Source organism: Alosa sapidissima, chromosome 14 (assembly GCF_018492685.1).
Source record: "Alosa sapidissima isolate fAloSap1 chromosome 14, fAloSap1.pri, whole genome shotgun sequence".
Lineage (NCBI taxonomy): Eukaryota > Metazoa > Chordata > Actinopteri > Clupeiformes > Clupeidae > Alosa > Alosa sapidissima.
Genome location: NC_055970.1, coordinates 25,444,625 through 25,464,624, shown reverse-complemented (window position 1 = coordinate 25,464,624; position 20,000 = coordinate 25,444,625). Strand labels below are relative to the sequence as shown.

Genomic DNA, 20,000 nt, shown 5'->3' with positions numbered 1-20,000 from the left:
AGGCCTCGTCAGCTCCAGGATCCGCTGCTATTTGGCTTTCCTTCTGCCTTGTATGAGTGCGGACTGGAAGTCCACAACTGGCCCAATCCCACACACAAAGTCACCCACAAGCACACACACATACACACACACCCGCAGACTCACATACCTGCCTGGCAGGGTTGGAATACATTGCCATTCCACCTTGTTTAACTGGGGCAGTTCATAATACCTGTTCATTCTGTTTAGATTAATTACATATGAGCATATATTGTTGACTAGTAAACATAGTGGTGAAGGTAAACTGCATTACATCTTCTTTGGTGTACACAATAGACACAGATTGATTCTTTGTTAAAATAAGTTGGCATGCATCAAGTAGGTTTCATGAATGCCCCTGGCAAGTGTATCTCTTACACACTCACACACATACACTCTCTCTCTCACAAACACCCACACAGACACACTATATCTGGTTTATTTTTATCAAACAAGGCCATGAGGTTAAGCATCCAGTGCAGGCTATGCTTGATACAAACATGAAGGACAGATGGAACATGGAAGAGGGAACAAAGGACAAATTAAAGACAGGGACAAAATGAAGGTCAAATTGAGTATGTGTGTGTGTGTGTGTGTGTGTGTCAATGTCTATAAGTGTTTAAGTTTGTCCATTTGTTTTATTTATCTGTGTATGTGGCGTATGTGTGTATCTATGTGTGTGTGTGTGTGCATGTGTGTGGGGAGTGTGTGTGTATGTGAATTGAAGTAAATAAATAAACAGAACAAAGTTGAGAAACACAATGCTTCTAAGCCTGACATTGCATTGCATGCGTGTTATTGGACACAGATACATAACTGGTGTATGGCAACAGAAAGAAAACTTAAGTGTGTGTCAGTGGACAATTTTTTTATACAGAACAGACAAGATGTGGTAACATACTTCACATAATACCTTTGTGAATTTATGGCTAAAGTTTATAATCAGCAGTTTACTCCAGATCTCTTAGTGTACATCTCTATTGCATTACTTATCCAAAAAGCTCTGGTATTAGCAGCTAGTAATAACGGGCTTTAGCGCTAGCATTCAGCTCTTAACCAGCACAGTCTACACCCAGATACCAAGACTCTGGAACAGATCTGAAGCTGATCAGGACCACATCTGCTCAAGAGTTAGCAGCTACCTGGGCAATTTGTAGCATCAATTATCAATTACTTACAACTTACAGGCTTAAACTAGGCATTTCCAGCAGTTTTATTAGTTTATAGCTGCCTATTGCTAGCATTAGCGGATATAAGCAGAAACTTCAGGCATTGGGAAAAAAGTTTCTTGACTTGCCTATATTGTGCCTTTCGTTTATGTTACAACTAGTAAGCTTAATACTGTGAGTGACTTAAAGGAAACTTCTTGTTTTAATGTTGCAAATAAAAATGAAAAGAATAATTGATCCATACCCATAAATTCAATTCCGAGATGCTCTGCCAACGCAGAAAGTTGAAATTTGAAAAAAAAGTAAAGAAAGGAAAAAGGAAAATAACAGTGTCAGGTGCAGGAAGTCTTGGGTCAGGTACTGCATATGTGAGATGGCATTAGTGCTGCATGTTTAACTGGGTGGACATTGTAGTCAAGGCAGTTCCATTAACAGACAGACAATGCAGACACAGGCAACTCCATATCCCCTACAAATCACAAACAAACAGGGAAACAAACAAACAAACAAACAGAAAGAGGAGAGGAAGGAAAAGAAAAGAGAGGCGGAGGAAGAGGAGGAGGGCAAGCGGGAGCGAGGAGGGGGAGGTGCATGCGGACACAACACACACACACACAGCCTCTCCACTTACTGCCATATTTACTAGAGCGCACTTCTGTGGTTCACGATGAAAATGGACGAGTGACGGCAACACCAACACACAGAACAAACAAAAAAAACAAAGACAACAGATGAGAAAAAAAGCACAACAAAAGACAACACACAGCACAGTAAAAGAATGCAGACACAACAGACAGGTGGATGTTCTAGACAATGAACACGTTGGACAGACAGGCAGTTCCTCTCCGAATTTGCCTCACGTCTCCCATAATCTTCTGGTGTCTCTTCTTGGGAGGGTGGTGGTGGGGGGGGTTGGGTGCTCATGACCCCTGATACATTCCACCATCCGTCTTTACGCTAAGAGACATGCGTTGGCCTGGGCTGATTTCCTTCATTTCTGTTTCATCATGCCGGCAGCCTTTTCCTGCTCCTGACCCTTCACTACCAAAGGTCAAAGTCAGCAGAGGTCATGCAACATGCTCAGGATTTACCATCCATCATCGCTAATGCTAACATGCCCAGGATTTACCATCCATCATCGCTAATGCTAACATGCCCAGGATTTACCATTCACCATGGCTAATGCTAACACTCTATAAAGGACACACAAATTAGGCATTCAGCAACGTTTAGCATTCACAGCACCATAGCCAACCATCAGGTCTCATTTCTCAGGAGTGTAGCATACACATAAAGCACTCTGTATTACCCAGACAGCACACATGAATCTGCCCGATGTCGGTTTCAGATCAGCATGGAATCCTCCCATATAATAATGTCTCAGGGGTATCGGCCTGAAGTCGCTTCCATGTATGTTGGTTTTTGATCGTTCCCACTACCCAAAGCAGATCCCGCTCTATCTGTTCTTTTTTTTTGCGTGTGTAGCAGGCAGCCAGGCACGTCAGATCAGCCTCCTGGAGCAGCGATTTTGAGGTTGGTAAATTCACTCATGTAATTGTCAGAAAGTAGGCATTATGTCAATTATATGTTAATATATTTGCCTGCTAAGCTAAGCCATAACTTGGTCTACATTACTTTATAAAGAGCTGTTTTGGGGTAATTACAACTTTGTTGTGAACTAATTCACGTTAGCTAGTTGAGCTAACACTGGAACATATTTTAAACCTAGCTAGCGGCTATGGCGAAATGTTAACACTACAGCATCCATGATTACCGGTACAAGGACAGCAATATGCTTGGGTGTAAGAATAGCAAGTTATTATTTGACCGTGAGACTTAACCCAGGAAAGGCTGTCGTTTTTGTATGGAGAGGAGTGGAAGTAGGCTATTAGCTAACATTACTGTCTTGGCTGAGCTAACCTGCTGGTCGTGTCATCATAACGCCTTTGCACAGAGGAAATGCACAGATATATGCACCAGCCGAAGTTCCCAAAGCAAACAAAGGCTACGTTTCAGTCCCAACTTTCTCTAGTCACTCCCAGAGTTCGTGTTTTGGCCAGCGTTAGCGCGCTAGCCAAATGAACGGCATTAGCTTGCCTCTGCTGAGGTAACGCTATTGGATTTGAAATCTATTTCTCTGAGCTCGGTCTGTGGTTATCTGCATCTATGAAAATTCATTAACAGCAATCGGTAAGGGTAGATTTAAAAGATGAAAGTGTTGCGGTGAATTAATTGTTGTTTTTGTCTCTTGCAGGAGAAGAACCTGATTTTGGGGGAAATTTTTCTAACAGCATTTTTCATCATTCAGGCTTTTTCAATTCAAAAACATTCAATAAAATGAAATGAAAATATTTCTGGCATCTTTATAGATCTAATTAATTTATAGCCTAGTGTAAAATGTGTAATCTCAAGTTCCGACCTAAATAAATAAATAAAGGTTGTAGAAGCTGGGGTGGGCATAGCTTTGATGAGTCGTTGAAACATTGGCTCACTGTCATTTTCGATGATTTGCCGACATCCCGGTGATGTCTTGCCAATGAGCAAACGCTTCCTAGGCGATGTCTTCTAGACTGTAACGGCATTCATCGGCCCGACAATCAGTAAGATTTATGTGTGCCGTCTGGGTAGATATACATTATAGATATACGTTTATATCATAGATATACGTTCATATCATTCGTGAACGTGAATGAGTGTGAACGTGTGTGTGTGTGTGTGAGTGAGCAAGTGTGTGTGTGTGTGTGTGAATTGTGAAAGAAAAGAATGGATCTGAGGAAGAGGAGCTATAAAGAGGCATTGGTAACATGCTTCACATGCTCCTGGATGGTCCCAGTTGGGGGCTGCAGAGGGAAATGGATCAGGTCTTCATCTGGTGGGGATCAGGGAACGAAAAAGGGCCAGTCCAATATGACGCCAACTGCTGTCTTCACACAAGCAGCACAAACCCCTTCAACACCACAATATCATCTACGTACAATGGACTGTTACTACAATTAAAGTTAGAAATTGGTCCAAGTATAGATAATTATGCTAGTACTAGTGTTTTGACAACAAAATTCATGCTGAACATTTATCAACATTGTTGAACTATGACGACTTTGACTATCATTGCTGCAATGTTATCACTAAAACCTACTTCTTCACTCACTATAGTTACACAACTAGCACAGTTGAAGCATGATTAGACCAGGTGATTAGGGTACAGATGAAATTAAATAAGGTTTTGACCTGTGACCCAAGGTAACACTGCAATGACCTTGCTGAGCATGACTTTTCTGACTTTTTGACCTCTAAGGCTCATAACTAGTAGTGCAAGTGGATAAAACAGAAGAGGAGGAAAGGAGAGGATGGTGAGGGAGGAGTGGACACATATACACACACATACAAGCATACACACACACACACACACACACACACACACACACACACACACAGATACACACATGCAGACATGTCTCCATCATGCAGGTCCCCTGACTGGTAGTAGACAGACTGACAGACAGACAGACAGACAGAAGTAGAGATGGACATACTGTAGAAATCGGCCATGACGGACTGTTGACAGCGATCACCAGTATAGTCATTTGGACACCTGATGGGCAGAACAGAACAACAAGAGGGAGAGAGGGAGAGGGACAAGGGAGGAGGGAGAGAAGAGAGGGAACACATAAGGAGGAGAGAGAAGAAGAGGGAGAGAGAGTGGAAAGGAGAGAGAGAGAGAGATAGAGAGAAAGAGGACCAGAGAAATCACGGAATTAGAAACAGCAGAGCCCCCACAGCTTAACCCCATGCACCACACAGACAAGAGCAGACAGCCGCCATGTTGTTTGAGGGCTTGTTTTTTGGGGGGTGACCTGAGGGGGCGCCAGAGACTCAGGGCATACTTAAAAAAGGTTTGGGCACAGAGGAATGCAAGTGTTCCATCTGCAGACAGCGGCGCCCGGAGAGTCCAGAGGAACATCTGGGGAGGAGAGCAGGAGGTGGGGGAGGAAGGACACAGTGGAACAGGTTACAGGAACAGGAAGTGAGCACACAGGAAATGACCTCATCAGGAAGTGGGCATCTCAGAAAGATGCCCTAGTGGTCCACCTGGAGTTGAGGGTGCTTTCGTCTCTGCACACTGAGAATGTGCTTCTCAGAAGCAGTAATAGGGGACACTCCACACAACACCACACCACTCCATCCTGCTCAACTGTGTGGGTGTCTACATGTGTGCGTCCTTGATGTTAGCCTAGTGCGTGATCCAAGAGGGTCTCTTGAAAGAGTAAGGAGAGTTAGAGTTGGTGGAATTGGTGGATAGTATAGGATTGTAACAAATTGTGTGTCTCTGTGAATACGTGTGTGTGTGTGTGTGTGTGTGTGTGTGTGTGTGTGTGTGTGTGTGTGTGTGCATGTATTTATGTGCGTAAGTGTATCCCTTTGATCTGGTTCTTACTAGCGGTGATGATGGTTGTTTTGTGGGTCTCTGGTGCACACAGCGGTGGGAAGGCTCTGTGCCTCTGTGTGTGTGTGTGTGTGTGTGTGTGTGTTGTCTCTGGTGCCTGCAGCAGGCGTGGGCTTGGCTGAATGAAATGTGAGAGTGTCTGATGACTTGGTTCAAGTGGGTGTGAGATACTTAGACAGTCTGAGTGGTAAGTAGTAAGGTGTGAGTGTGTGTGTGTGTGTTTGTGTGTGTGTGTGTGTGTGAGTGAGAGAGAGAGAGTGTGCGGTGTGTGTGTGTGTGTATGAGAGAGTTTGCGGTGTGTGTGTGTGTGTGTGTGTGTGTGAGTATCACCCAAAGTGGCCACTTCATATAGGATCTCCCACAGTTTAATGTCGAGGTGAACAAGACGTACAGGTTTCATTATGCGCACACACGCACACACACACACACACACACACACACACACACACACACACACAAAATTAATATCATTGGTAAGGTTGTCAAAGTTAATGGGGGCTTCATACTTGTAGAGGACACCTGCCAGCTTAATCAGAGATCCTTATGGGATAGAACAGCCCTCTCTGACAAGCCATAACATTCATCTTCATATATGTGTGTGTGTGTGAGAGAGGGTGAGGGAGTGGCCACTTATGTGTGTGTGTGTATCTAGGCTGCTGTAATTGATACGTATTGTCTGTATTTGTGTGTGTGAGTTTATGTGTGTGTGTGTGTGTGTGCATGGGTGTGTGGATGCGTGCGTGCGTGTGTGTGAGAGTGTTTGTCAGGGTTTCACGTTAATCTCTCCCCATGCCAGATGTTGTCATTGCAAGTGGTATATCAAGACCTCGATCTCCGTTTGTATGGCCTCTACTACTCTCACTCTGTATGTATGTATGTGTGTGTGTGTGTGTGTGTGTGTGTGTGTGTGTGTGTGTGTGTGTGTGTGTGTGTGTGTGTGCCTTTACATGTGTGTACATATATGGTCCGATGTTTACTGGGCATGGACATCCCAGTTTGTGTGTCGATCTCTGTTTCATGTGTGGGGATGAGAGTCTTACTTGCATAGATTGGTAATCCTGTTGAAAATGATGATGAAATGGGATGAAGAGAGAGACCTGAACCCAGCGGTCAGGACCGGCCATATAACAGGCCGCCCAATAGGACCATTTAAAGGAGCAGTGCCTTAACCTTGTGAAAGGTTGTTGATATTCGAGACAATTAAACAGGTCCCTCCCATCCATGCTGCTGAGGCATGATTGGAGGACGAGCGGCCCTGGATGCTGATTGGCTGGAATAGTGTTGACTGTTTCCCATTTACTGAGCCTGTACACAGTGGACAGACAGACAGACAGACAGACACACACACACACACACACACACACACACACACACAGTGTACAAACCATCTGGTAACACACATACTTTGTGCAGCATCTTGCTGTCCCACCCCTGCCTTGCCCTAAGTCTTTTGTCAGCAGAGGGGGATGAGAACAGGTGTGTGTGGGAGGAAGGCACCTCAAGAAGCTTCACATACACACACACACACACACACATGAACACAGCACACACACACCCACCCACACACACACACGCACACAAATAAACACAACACATACACACACATGCACACACACACACACTCACACACACAAGCATGCACACACACACTGCACGCTTTACACAAACACGCACACACAAATACACTCACACACACACACAAACACACGCACGCACACTACACACACACACACACACACACACAAACGCACGCACGCACACTACACGCACATACACAAACACAGCACATACACACACCCGCCCACACACACACACACAAACACATACACACACACACATACACACACACACACACACACACACACACACATACACACACCGAGGACAGCACTTACTTGCAGGACAGCTGATTTATACCATGAATGACATAACAGTCGCCTCCGTTGACGCAGTAGGACTTCTCCGTCTCGTTGCACTGGCGCGTGTGGCTGGACGCGGGTGAGAGTGTGGTGGTCACTGAGGAGGAGAGATCAGCAGGGGGGGGGGGGCTGTTACTTTCAAATGTAGAAACGAGAGAGAGACAGAGAGAGAGAGAGAGAGAGAGAGAGAGAGAGAGAGAGAGAGACTGTTTCCAGTTGTTTCACCAGAATGTGCATAGTCTTGTAGTTTTCTAATCAGCAACCAGCTTTTCACCACTATGGGATAACTGCTTCCCACTTCGTCACTAACCATGTAGCAAGTAGGTAATAGCCTTTTTGGAAACCCCACTGACCATGAGGAAACAGTATCTGTGCTGTCCATGTGTTTACTTGTGTACCGCTTTGACCAGCTGTACCACTGCCCCCACCATTATTGTTATTACACTGAGGAACAAGCTTCACTGCAACATAAGCACACTTAGCGCGTGTCCCCACTGATTGGCAGCTCAGAGGCTGAGCTTACCTTAATGAGAACTAGATTTCCAGACTGTGTATCGAACAAACGTAATGCAATAAATTAGATAAGGTAGAGTAATATATCTTATATACTGTGATATTATACTATGCATATGTGTAAGAATTGTTTTGCAGTGACAGTAAATTTGGTGAAAGAGCACAAAATCCTGAGAAAATCTTTGTTACTGTTATGTGTGTGTATTTCTCAGTTTGAGTCTGTATTTTTGTGTGTGTGTGTGTGCGTGTGCGTGTGTCTGTGTGTGTGTGTGTGTGTGTGTCTGTGTGTGTGTGTGTGTGTTTGTGTGTGTGTGTGAGCAAACAAGAGGGAGTGAGAGTGAGCGAGAAAAAAAAAAACAGGAGAACAAAAAGCTTTTGTGATATTGAAAACAGGAGAATCCAAAGTGACAAGAAGCTATGGCAATGTTGACATCCACTCCAGTGGAAGAGCTGTTTTGATTCCAGTCTGCTGACAGAAGTGAGAACACACAGCTCCGCTGAGCATCACAGCGCTGGGTACAAACTGTCTGGGTTTGGAGTGTAGTAGGCTAGTCAGCGCGCACACGCTACATAAACAAGGTCACAAGACAAGGCTCCGGAGATCCATCCCACGGAGAGAGATCGCACAGGTCACAGGTCACAGGTCACAGACAGCTATTCTAAGGATGGGATGCACTTTCTGCAATCACATGGGTGCCTTTTGTCCCTAAAATATGAAAGCTGAAGAAGATACACATGCACGCACACGCAAACACACACACACTGACAGAGAGGAGAAAACAACTGAGCAAGATAGGAGAGACAGAGAGAGAGAGGGAGAGAGAGAGCGAGAGAGAGAGACTGAAAGCATTCGATCAGCCAGAAGGGTATAGCTCATGGTGAAAACTCATATGATTGCTCAGAAATCCAACTGTTACTGATTTCAGGAGAGGTACAACACATCTGTTCATTTCTCAACGTGATACAGATCATTGCACAAGATTCAGCAAATAATCTTTCAAAAATGGACCCAACTGTTAATATGGTATTGCAATGCTATCGTCATCATATTCATTACATCATCATTTCCTGCCATTACATCATCACTTCCTTTGTGTCATCGCGTAAACCCCTTCCCAGGCTTGCTGATTGGGTGAGCAGAAAAAAGGACTTAGCTAATCAATATGTGACTGAGGACTTGCAGAGTATATTTTCCAGAGAAAGGCGCTCGATAGAGATACAGGCTGGCAGTACCAGACCAGGATTTGGTGTCATAGGTCATTAATTATCTCTGCTTAAGCAGCATGTAAAGTAGAGACTGTCTCACACTTGGCTTAGAGCTTAAATTGTGTGTGTGTGTGTGTGTGTGTGTGTGTGTGTGTGTGTGTGTGAGAGAGAGAGAGACAGAGAGAAAGAGAGAGAGTATGTGTGTGTGTTGATATGGAAAACAGACCTATCAGGACCAGAACACCACCCACACACATACATACACACACACACACACACACACACACACACACACACACACACACACACACACACACACACACACACACACACACACACACACACACACACACACAACACACACACACACACACACACACACACATTCATCCTCTCTGATCAATGGACATGATGGTCCCTCTTTTTACTCTCATTCTCTCTCACATCATCTTTTCTCTCTCTCTGAAACTGAAATCTAAAGTTACTTTTCCAGCATATCTGTTTGGATGCAGTGTTGTCAATGCAACAGAGTAATCTAACAAGAGCGTTAAGGGAAAAAAAAAGGTGAATTGTGAAATTGTCACATTGTGTGTGTGTGTTCTCTCAGACAGAGTGTGTGTGTTCTCTCAGACAGACAGCACCCCATGAGAGGCTCAGTGACTCTGCGTCTGTGTCATGACCCCATCTCAACGGCCCGTCACCAGAACCGAGACCTGCGCTGGCTGATCAGGTGCGTGGTGCAATGCATGAGATCCTATGCAAACATTGTGTGAAATGTGAATACAACCACAGTTTCAAGTTGGGAAGATTTGTGAAATGCAGATAGAAACAGAATGCTTTGATTTTCAAACCCTATATTTAACTGACAATAGTGCAACGACAACATATTAACTGTTAAAACAATTTTTAATTGTTCTTCTGGAAAATACATTATATGTTCATTTTGAATTTCATACTCAAAACACATCTCAAAAAAGCTGGAACAGATGAATGTTTAGCACTGTGTGTGTGTGTGTGTGTGTGTGTGTGTGTGTGGAACAGATGCATGCATGTTTAGCACTATGTTACTTCACCGCTTCTTTTAATAACAGTTTGTAAATGTTTGGGAACTGAGGAGCCCAGTTGCTGGTGTTTTGAGAGTGAAATATTGTCCCATTCTTGCCGAATATATAGGATTTCTGCTGTTCAACAGTATGGTGTCTTCTTAATCCTATTTTTCATTCCATGATGCACCCAATGTGACAGGTCTGGGCTGTAGGCAGTTGAAGTATTTGATATCTTGTCTGTGTCCTTTTGGGCTTATACTGTAAGATCTGAAGATTATCACACACTGTTTTTTACATTTTACACAGCGTTCCAACTTTTTTGGAAACAGGGTTGTATAAATAGCTATGTGTATATAAAATGTTCTCTCTCTCTCTCTCTCTCACACACACACACACACACACACACACACACACACACACAGAGAGGCTCTCGGTCCATGATTCATCCCCAGACCAGTGAGAGTGAGGCTGGGCCGGCGGCCGTAAGTCACCCCCCTTTCCTCCCCACATCAGCCCCAGTCCACTCAGAGCTGCTGCGATCAATAGAATTGAGCTGCGTACAGGTGCTCCCATTCAGAAGGCTTTCAGCCACACGTCAGGGCAAGAGGAACGTAGCCACAGCACTCAGTGCCCAGAAAAAGACACGTCGGGGGGAAGTACGGGGGGGGGGGGGGGGGGGGGGGGGTAGATGGCAAGATGGTGAGAGAGAAAGAGAGAGGGGGGGGAGTGAGAGAGAGAGAGACAGGGGGGGAGTGAGAGAGAGAGAGAGAGAGAGAAGGAGGAGAACAGCATTGTGCTTGGCTAAGCAAAAGCCACATTCCGCTGATTATGTTCATGTGGTGATCCCGCTATCCCACTACCCTGCTATCCCGCTCCACCGCTAAAGAGACCCCTCACTATGCCACCTGCACGTGTCTACGGAACCACACACACATGGCCTAATGCCACCCCAGTGTGTGCTTTCAGCTAGAATACCAGGATTCTGGAATCAACGGTGTAACGTTTAACATGACAACTAGCTTACTAACTAAAATCCATGTTTATGACTGTGTGCGTTGTGTGTGCGTGTGTGTGCGTGTCTTTGTGTGAATGTTTGTGTTCTCTGAGACAGAGAGAGAGAGAGAGTGTGTGTATCTTGTGTGTTTATGTGTGTGTTTGCAGATGTGTGGTGTGTGTGCGTATGTCTTTGTGTGAGTGTGTGTGTTCTCTCAGACAGACAGCACCCCATGAGAGGCTCAGTGACTCCGTCTGTGTCATGACCCCATCTCAACTGCCCGTCACCAGAACTGAGAGCTGCGCTGGCTGATCAGATTCACAAATTGTGTCTATCTGTGGATGTGAGTGTTTGTGTGGTGTGTGTTTGTGTGTGTGTGTGTGCGTGTGTGTGTGTGCATGCGTGTGTGCGTGTGATGGGAGGTGAAAGAGGGAGATCATATGCAAACATTACATACGCACAGTGCATGGTGCACTGCATGAGATAATATGCAAACTTATTACACGGCTCTTCATAATGCTGCAGAATGCTCCATTCACTTGAATGGGCCTTCCCAACGTTTCGTGGTCTGCTAATTCTCAATAACAGACCGTTGCTAAGTATAACAGACCGCTGTCAAGGAAAATGGGCTTTGTGCTTCTATTTCACGCCTTTCATATCACTACGCAAGGACTGGAACTTCATTCAAAAGTGAAAGCATACGGTTGATCAGTTGTGTTCTAAAAAATGTTTGATTCAAGTTCAGCGTGTGCTGTTGTCGAACTATTTGTTTCTCACCAAAAGCCACGATGAAACGGTAACAAATAGGCTATAGCCTACACAAACACAAACACAACACCATACTGTTGAACAGCAGAAATCCTAGGCTAAAGAGTCACATTGTGGGGAGTTTATTGTTTCGCTTTGGCAAGTAGCCGTGTAATAAGCGGGATAATGTATAGAACGCCGGTCAGGTCCCTTCAGGGCGGAACAAGAGCCCTCCGCTGCGCGTCGGGGTCCGGTTCGCCCTGTCAGGACTTATTTTCCCAATAATGACCGGCGTTCTATACATTATCCCTTACATTACGTACGCACAGTGCACGGTGCACTGCATGAGATCATATGCAAACATTACATATGCACAGTGCGTGGTGCACTGCATGAGATCATATGCAAACATTACATACGTACTGTACAGTGCGTGGTGCATTGCATCTTTATGCTCTTGTGACATGTACACATGCATTTTATATTGCAGTGCACTGATCTTATTGATGTTCATTATTTGTGTGTGTTTGTGTGTGTGTGTGTGTGTGTGTGTGTGTCTGTGTATGCAGCTTTAGCTGATTGTACTGTATATGGGGGCTGTGTCGGCATTGCCGAAGCCCATAACCCAATGCACAGACTGCAGCATCTGCCAAAATGACACTGTTTGTCTTCATTAGCCACAAGATGAAACACACACACACACACACACACACACACACACACACACACACACACACACACACACCACACACACACACACACACACACACACACACACACACACACACACACTCCTTACCCTAAAGGACCTCCTACTTTAACCTTTTGCAGACATCCTAAATTGTGGACTGATCGCTGGTTATTAACGATCCCAATTACTCTGCCCACACAATCAGACACACACTCAGACACACACACACACACACACACACACACACACACACACACACACACACACACACACGCACAGAAAGTAGAGACTGTACCTCTGACCTGCTAATAAATTACAGGGCATTTCTGCACACAGCTGCAGAAATGAAAGAGTGAGAGTGAGACGAAGGGAGAGAGGGAGAGAGAGAGAGCGCTTATTCTACATTACTGGTCAGTCATGTGGGTAAATGGGGAGTGACACAAACACACACACACACACACACACACACACATCCTTACAACATGCTGATCAATAGTAATGGGCCTCCCTTCAAATGCTATTTTACTGGAATAAATAAAATGAATCAAAATCTAAATAAATATGTTCGATATAACCAACAACCAGTAACCCTAAACTAATCAAATCACATGAAAAAAAGGAAGACACACACACACATACACACACACACACACACACACACACACACACACACACACACACACTCCCTTGGAAGTTTCTAACACATCTTCCTCCCTCAGTTTTAACACACAGGGTACCCAAACAGTCCCCATGGTGACCCAAATACACCCTCTAATAAACCAATTGGTGCCCAGAGAGTGCTGAAGCTAACAGGACATTATAATAGGACAGAACAACAGAGCAATTAAGAGAAGGATGAGAAGAAGAATCACCCAGGATGTGAGCTGCTGCCACTGGCACTGAGACCAACTACCAGAGGAGGAAAAGTCCGGCTTCACAAAGTAAAAGTCCTGCCATATATTGGTTCTACCAGTGGACACCGATTCGATGACCTACCTGGCTGAAGAGTTGTGCTAATTAGAATCACCTGGTTTAGGTGAATGGTTGGGACAGATATGTGGAAGAACTTTCTGAAGCCAGACTTTTCCACCTCCTATCCACTAACTTCAGGACATAATGGCCCAGAGAACAGCCAACAGGTCAATACTTACAGCTCACCAACGCAAGATCAGAGAACAGCCAACAGGTCAATACTTACAGCTCACCAATGCAAGAGCAGAGAACAGCCAACAGGTCAATACTTACAGCTCACCAACACAAGAGCAGAGAACAGCCAACAGGTCAATACTTACAGCTCACCAACGCAAGAGCAGAGAACAGCCAACAGGTCAATTACAGCTCACCAACGCAAGAGCAGAGAACAGCCAACAGGTCAATACTTACAGCTCACCAACGCAAGAGCAGAGAACAGCCAGGTCAATACTTACAGCTCACCAACGCAAGATCAGAGGGCACTAAACAGAACAGCCAACAGGTCAAGTCATGGGTTTCATCAGGTCCCTTTCCACAGGTGTATTAATCAAGCACCATGTCTGCATTCATAATCTAGGAGCTTGAATTTTATACACCTGTGTAAAGGGACCTGATGAAACCCATGAATACTTACAGCTCACCAAGAGCATTCTCACATTCAGTCAACTGATGTCTGATACAGTATCATTCATGTATTTCGCAAATAATAACAAACTGACATAAGCATGCATGTGTAACCTGCATTGTGTTGAAGTTGTGGTGCTAGCTCCCTGTCTAACTAGCATGTCTCTTAAGGCGTCGGGAGAGAGGTTTACCTAATGTACGTACTGCACAGCTACGTTCCAGCTGGCTACTGTTACACACATAGAGTACAAACACATAAACACAGGCATATAAACAACTTTGATATTAGCAGCTTCCCATTGGCTTCACTGGCTAAAACACTTAGCACATACAATCCACCCACACAAAAACAGACACTCATTGATGTGTTCTACTAATTAATGCCGTTATAGTTAGGTACATTTTAGGTGTCAGCATAAATCAGTGTATTCTACACTTAAGTTGTTGTTTCAGTGCTGTAAGCGAGATTTATATTTCATGAATCCATCAGTCAGATGTGCGACCTGCCCTCCAGATAGGGGCTGAGTCTGGAATGGGTCCGGCTTTGACCCGGGCCAGCCGCGGTCCAGTTCTGGCCCTGCGTTTGCGGCTACCTGGAGCCTCCCTGATTTGTTTCCTCCATAAAGAAGATGGATGCTCCATCTTTGTCACATTTGTCATCCGCAGACCTCTTAGAGAGGGAAAAGAGGGAGCAGCGATGGAGGAGATGAGTGATTAAGGCTTGGGTTTAATTCAGACAGCTGCAATGTACACCGAGCCATTAGAACTAATAAGCTAACACACTGCAGTCGTCATGGAAATGGCACCGCCTACTCTGAATACACACTCACTGAAGGAACACAGCTCCCTGTCAGAAGCTACAATATTTGACAATGTCAATATCTTAGTCTCCATCTATATCGAAAGTCATTATCGAAAGTTGCTTCTGTTGTTTCTGAAAGTTGATACTGTACAGGCGCTTACAATTCATCACTCATGTCATTGGCATGATTGGTTTCTACCAAATGATTGCACAGTGCCTTAAGGCTGAGTTATGATTCTGTGTCAACTTGATGACTTAGCTACGTTGGTGCCTCTACACCATGTTGAACCTTTTTCAGTTCTGGGTGTCCTGTGTCTGTGACTGCTGTGTTTAAATAGAAATATTATTTGTATATGTTATTGAGAAATAGACACAGTATATTCCAATAACCTTGTTATTGTAACCAGAAAATATATCTGAGCTTATTTGTGTGGTGTCTGCCAGCCAGTTAATATGATGTTAGCAAACTAACTTCCCACATTTGACCACAAAGTACTGTTTGCTGCTGAAGTGCTGATTTCAAAACATTACTGAAAAATAAGACGTTGTACAATCGGATAACCCTGTCATTGTACGCAAAATTATGTCCACAGTATAGGCTGATGAAGCACACCGGCTATCAACACACAGAGCTGTCTGTGTCACCTTGACGTGGCGTTACAATGTTTTGGAGGTGCACGCACGTCAGGTGACTGCGTAGGACTTGGTAGGGCGTCAGGTGACTGCATAGGGCTTGGTGGATGGCAACACAGACGGCTCTGGGCTACACCATCGATTCTATGTGGAAGCATAATTAGGCTTAATACTTCTAATATTGACACAACACACTGCAGCCCTTCCTCCTCTGTTCAGGTGCCATAATATGATGTAATGAGCTATAATAAGTAAGTGATGGTAAGTCATCGATGTGTCATCAACCTCATCTTACACTCTGGTAGATGCCCATATGGAGCCTCAGCAAGTGGGCCGGACATGCGATTGGGGTGATAAAACACATTTCAGGTGGTGATTAAAGAAGTTTATAATAACACGTTAATAACACGTTAATAAGAGACAGGTGGGAGCTTACAGGTGTGGACGCTGACGGTGCTGCTGGCGTTGTCTCGGCCCAGTATGTTCTCCACCACACACGAGTAGTTTCCAGCATCCTCCAGCCGCACTCGACTGATCTGCATCTTGGAGCTTTTCCTGCAATGGGGGGGGTGAGGGTGGGGGGGTGGGGGGCAGGGTTGGGGGAGGGGAGAACAGACATGCGAGAGAGAAGGTAGTTAGAGGCCTGGAGGGAACGAGGGAGAGTGGGTGAACGACAGAGATGGAGAAGGAGAGCTACAGGGAGAGACAGCACATGAGTGAGAAGGAGGGGAAGGGAAAGACAAAGAGACAGGGAGAGAGAGATGATAGGGAGGGAGAGAGAAGGAGATGGACAGAGAGAGAGAAAAAGAGAGAGAGAGGGAGAGGGAGGGAGAGAGAGAGAGATGAGAGGATGAGAAAAGAAGGAATGACAGAGACAGGGAGAGTAGACAGAGGGAGAAAGAGAGAAAGGAAAAAGGAGGTAGTGAGTTAAAGGGGGGAAGAGCAGAGGAGAAAAAAGAGAGAGGAAAGAGGAGCGAGAGCAAAAGAGAGAATGAGAGAGAGAGAGAATGTAAGAGCAAGAGAGAGAGAGAATGAGAGAGCAAGAGAGAGAGAGAATGAGAGAGCAAGAGAGAGACAGAGAATGGAGGAGGAAGAGAGAGAGAGAATGAGAGAGCAAGAGAGAGAGAGAGTGTTATTCAGACACACAAAGAGATAGATGCTCTCAGCAGAAGCAGCACTCTGCCATTTTGTTGTCACCAGCGCTCCAGTGATCTCTCCATCACTCCGGTGCTCTGTGGCTACCCGCCCGCCCGCCCGCCCAGCCTGCATGCGTCTCTGCTATCCCACGTGGCTTTGCAGACACGCCTGCGGCAGGCCAGACGCAGACTATAAATAGGCAGCAGCTATTTTTAGAGTCCACTCTGCTCCGGTCGCCACTACCTGCTCGGCGGAAGGGAGTCGCCCCAGCAACGACGCATTCCGTCCAGCATTACGCTTCCTCTCTCAGGCTGCTGGCTCCGGGACGTTTGGCAGCGCGGCTCCGGGGGGGATTCGGCCCCAGTCTGGGAGGGGTCAGGGTCCCATCTGGCTCGGGAAATCAGGAAGTGATGTGAGCGGTCACTCACAGATGTCACGACACGTTGGGGGAAGAGCACGAAGACTAGCAGACGGTCAGTCTGAAGCTAGGACACTTGTCCAAATTGGGACGGGAGAAAAAGACCTGACCACTGAGGCTGTGTGAAAAGAGTCTCACTTCAAGACTAAACCCCGGGGTAGACCAAGTGGTATGGGTGCTGTACCCTCACACACACACACACACACACACACACACACACACACACACACACACACACACACACACACACGCACAAGCACACGCACATGCACACACAGTATAAATGCATTACAGTAACACACTCTGATGATCCCCTCACAGTGGCTAGTCTCTGTCCTCACATTACCCTGACCTCATCTCTTCTGTCCTGCTCACAAGAATGGACATCCCCTCTGCCAGTGTGTGTGTGTGTGTGTGTGTGTGTGTGTGTGTGTGTGTGTGTGTGTGTGTGTGTGAAAACCCACAGCGAGACCAGATTCACACTCGCGGTGACATGGAGGCTGGGAGAAGGCAATCCTGTTAGAGAGATCCAGTTTCCCTAGAAACTGCACGTCAGCACTTTTGGCTCTGTGTGTGAGGGCGCTCTGCACACACACACACACAATGTTAATCAGACACACTTAATCACACGCACACACACACACACACACATACACACACACACACACACGCACGCACGCATAGTGCTGATACTGCATAGCAACTGTACAGTCACATCAGTGGAGAGTGCAGACATTGAATAGACACAGCTTACCAAAGAGATACTGTACACCAGCAGCTACAGAGCAAACATGATTACACTCCACACACACAGAGTCCAGGCCAGGATAAACACAGCATGCAACAACACTAACAAACCAGAATGTGTGTGTGTTTATATATATATATACTGTATATGTGGCTAATGTGGTATCAGTACGTGGGCCACTTTAAGGCATTACATTTTTATAAAATCTTACATAAATGCTTCATAACATAGTCATCAATGCATTGTAAAACAAGGGCATAGTTACTTGAAGAACCATCAGGGATAGGCGAACAGTTATAAAAATAGTCTTTCTGAAGAACTATTTTCAATGTGAAGAACCTTTCAGTTAAACACAGTCATGGTTCTTTATGGAACCATATAGAGTAGTGATGAAAAGAACCTTACTGGTATTTATTTTTCTCTTCCTCTTTGTGTGGTAGTCTGTTGTCAATGTCATTTCTGCACATTTCTGCCCTCTAGTAGCCTGACGTAGACATACTCAATTCTATTGTGAGTCTAATACTGCTTGATTTGGACGTGATTATGGGGCGTGTTTCAACCGATACATGGGGGAAAATGACATTGCACTTGATTGGATAGACCTAACCAATCAGAGCAACGAAATAACGTACCGTGAATCCTGTAGGGAGAACAGCCGAAACATTCTTCTTCACAAGAGATGCCTTAATGCTGTTTTCTGATAGCTTTTTAAAAGTTATTGCGCTGCCAATATCTTGTACAGACAAAAGACAGAAAAGGGTGCTAAGATGACGTGATAGACTATGCACTGTTGCATATCTGTCCATCATCGCATAAAGCCCGCCCAGACAATGTCATTGGTGCGGTTGGTTCGAACTGCTCTGGTATGGGCATAGTTGCTTCTAAATGGAACAAGTCCAGACCAAATTTCCGTGGGCGGGGTTAAATTCGGACTGGCTTTCAGGCTACCACTCTAGTTTATGTGGAGATCGACTGCCTTATTTTTAAATGTTCAAATAAATCGCAAGCTAGAAAGACTTAAATTTGCCGAACAAACATGCATGCAAAATCTAACACCAGGGCTACACCAGGTCTGCAACGTGTCGCTATCACGCCTGGTGTAGCCAGTTCCATTGATTATAGTGGAAGCTAATGTACGCGCCGCTATCACGTCTGGTGTAGCCAGTTCCATTGATTATAGTGGAAGCTAATTGTTGGAGCAGACGCTACGTGAGTATAACGCTTCAGTTATGTGCCCGGTGTAGCCTCCCTGTTAGACTTATATGAACCCTAATAAGCCATTAGATTACATTTATCTTCTGACAATATAATTATTTTCTAACATTATAATGTGAACAATTATCTAACTATTTCAGTTACAGTTTTTGCCCATGCTTACACACTAAAAATGAATACCTACAGTAAACTTCTTGTACCATACCTTAAACACTGTGTAACCATAACTTAAACACATTTTTTGCTTTGCATTGTTTGCAACACACTTACTACAAAACACTACACACGGTTTCTTACATTAGACTCTATGTTCATAAATCAGAAATCTCCTGTTATCATTGGGACACACTTCCATTGAAAATGCAAGCACACATACCTGAAAACTGAACACCAATCAGTCTGAGGCTTAGCACTACAATAGACTTCAGGTAAGTTATTGTATACCTGTTCAAGTGTGTACTTTTACATTGAGTACCCGTGTAGTTCTGTATTTGCCCCTTTACTCCACATTTCTAAAACCTATCGAATAATTATTTTCAATGTGGCAAAGAAAAATATGACCACCAACCACATACCTGCATGCCTCTTTTGCAAGCAATGGAAGGGGCATGCAGAGACATTGAGGTGGGGTCAGTTCAAGGATGCATATGGCACACAAGCTGATATCTTTACCGTTGCCTAGCCTGAGAGGACATCACCTGCGA

The 20,000-nt window shown here is 44.9% G+C and overlaps 1 protein-coding gene across 3 annotated transcripts in view; it reads right to left on the bottom strand.

The window, feature by feature from the left end:
- The window catches only part of nrg2b (neuregulin 2b), a 64,160-nt gene that overhangs the window by 7,826 nt on the left and 36,334 nt on the right, over positions 1 to 20,000 (bottom strand). The window contains exons 3-7 of one of the 3 annotated variants that reach the window (XM_042061987.1): positions 16,215 to 16,333; positions 7,527 to 7,647; positions 4,721 to 4,779; positions 1,819 to 1,842; positions 1,432 to 1,455 (exon numbers count right to left, since the gene is read on the bottom strand). In XM_042061987.1, the coding sequence (XP_041917921.1) occupies positions 1,432 to 1,455; positions 1,819 to 1,842; positions 4,721 to 4,779; positions 7,527 to 7,647; positions 16,215 to 16,333 (347 nt within the window). The remainder of the gene's footprint in view (positions 1 to 1,431; positions 1,456 to 1,818; positions 1,843 to 4,720; positions 4,780 to 7,526; positions 7,648 to 16,214; positions 16,334 to 20,000) is intronic. The other 2 variants (XM_042061988.1, XM_042061989.1) reach the window with 2 other exon arrangements.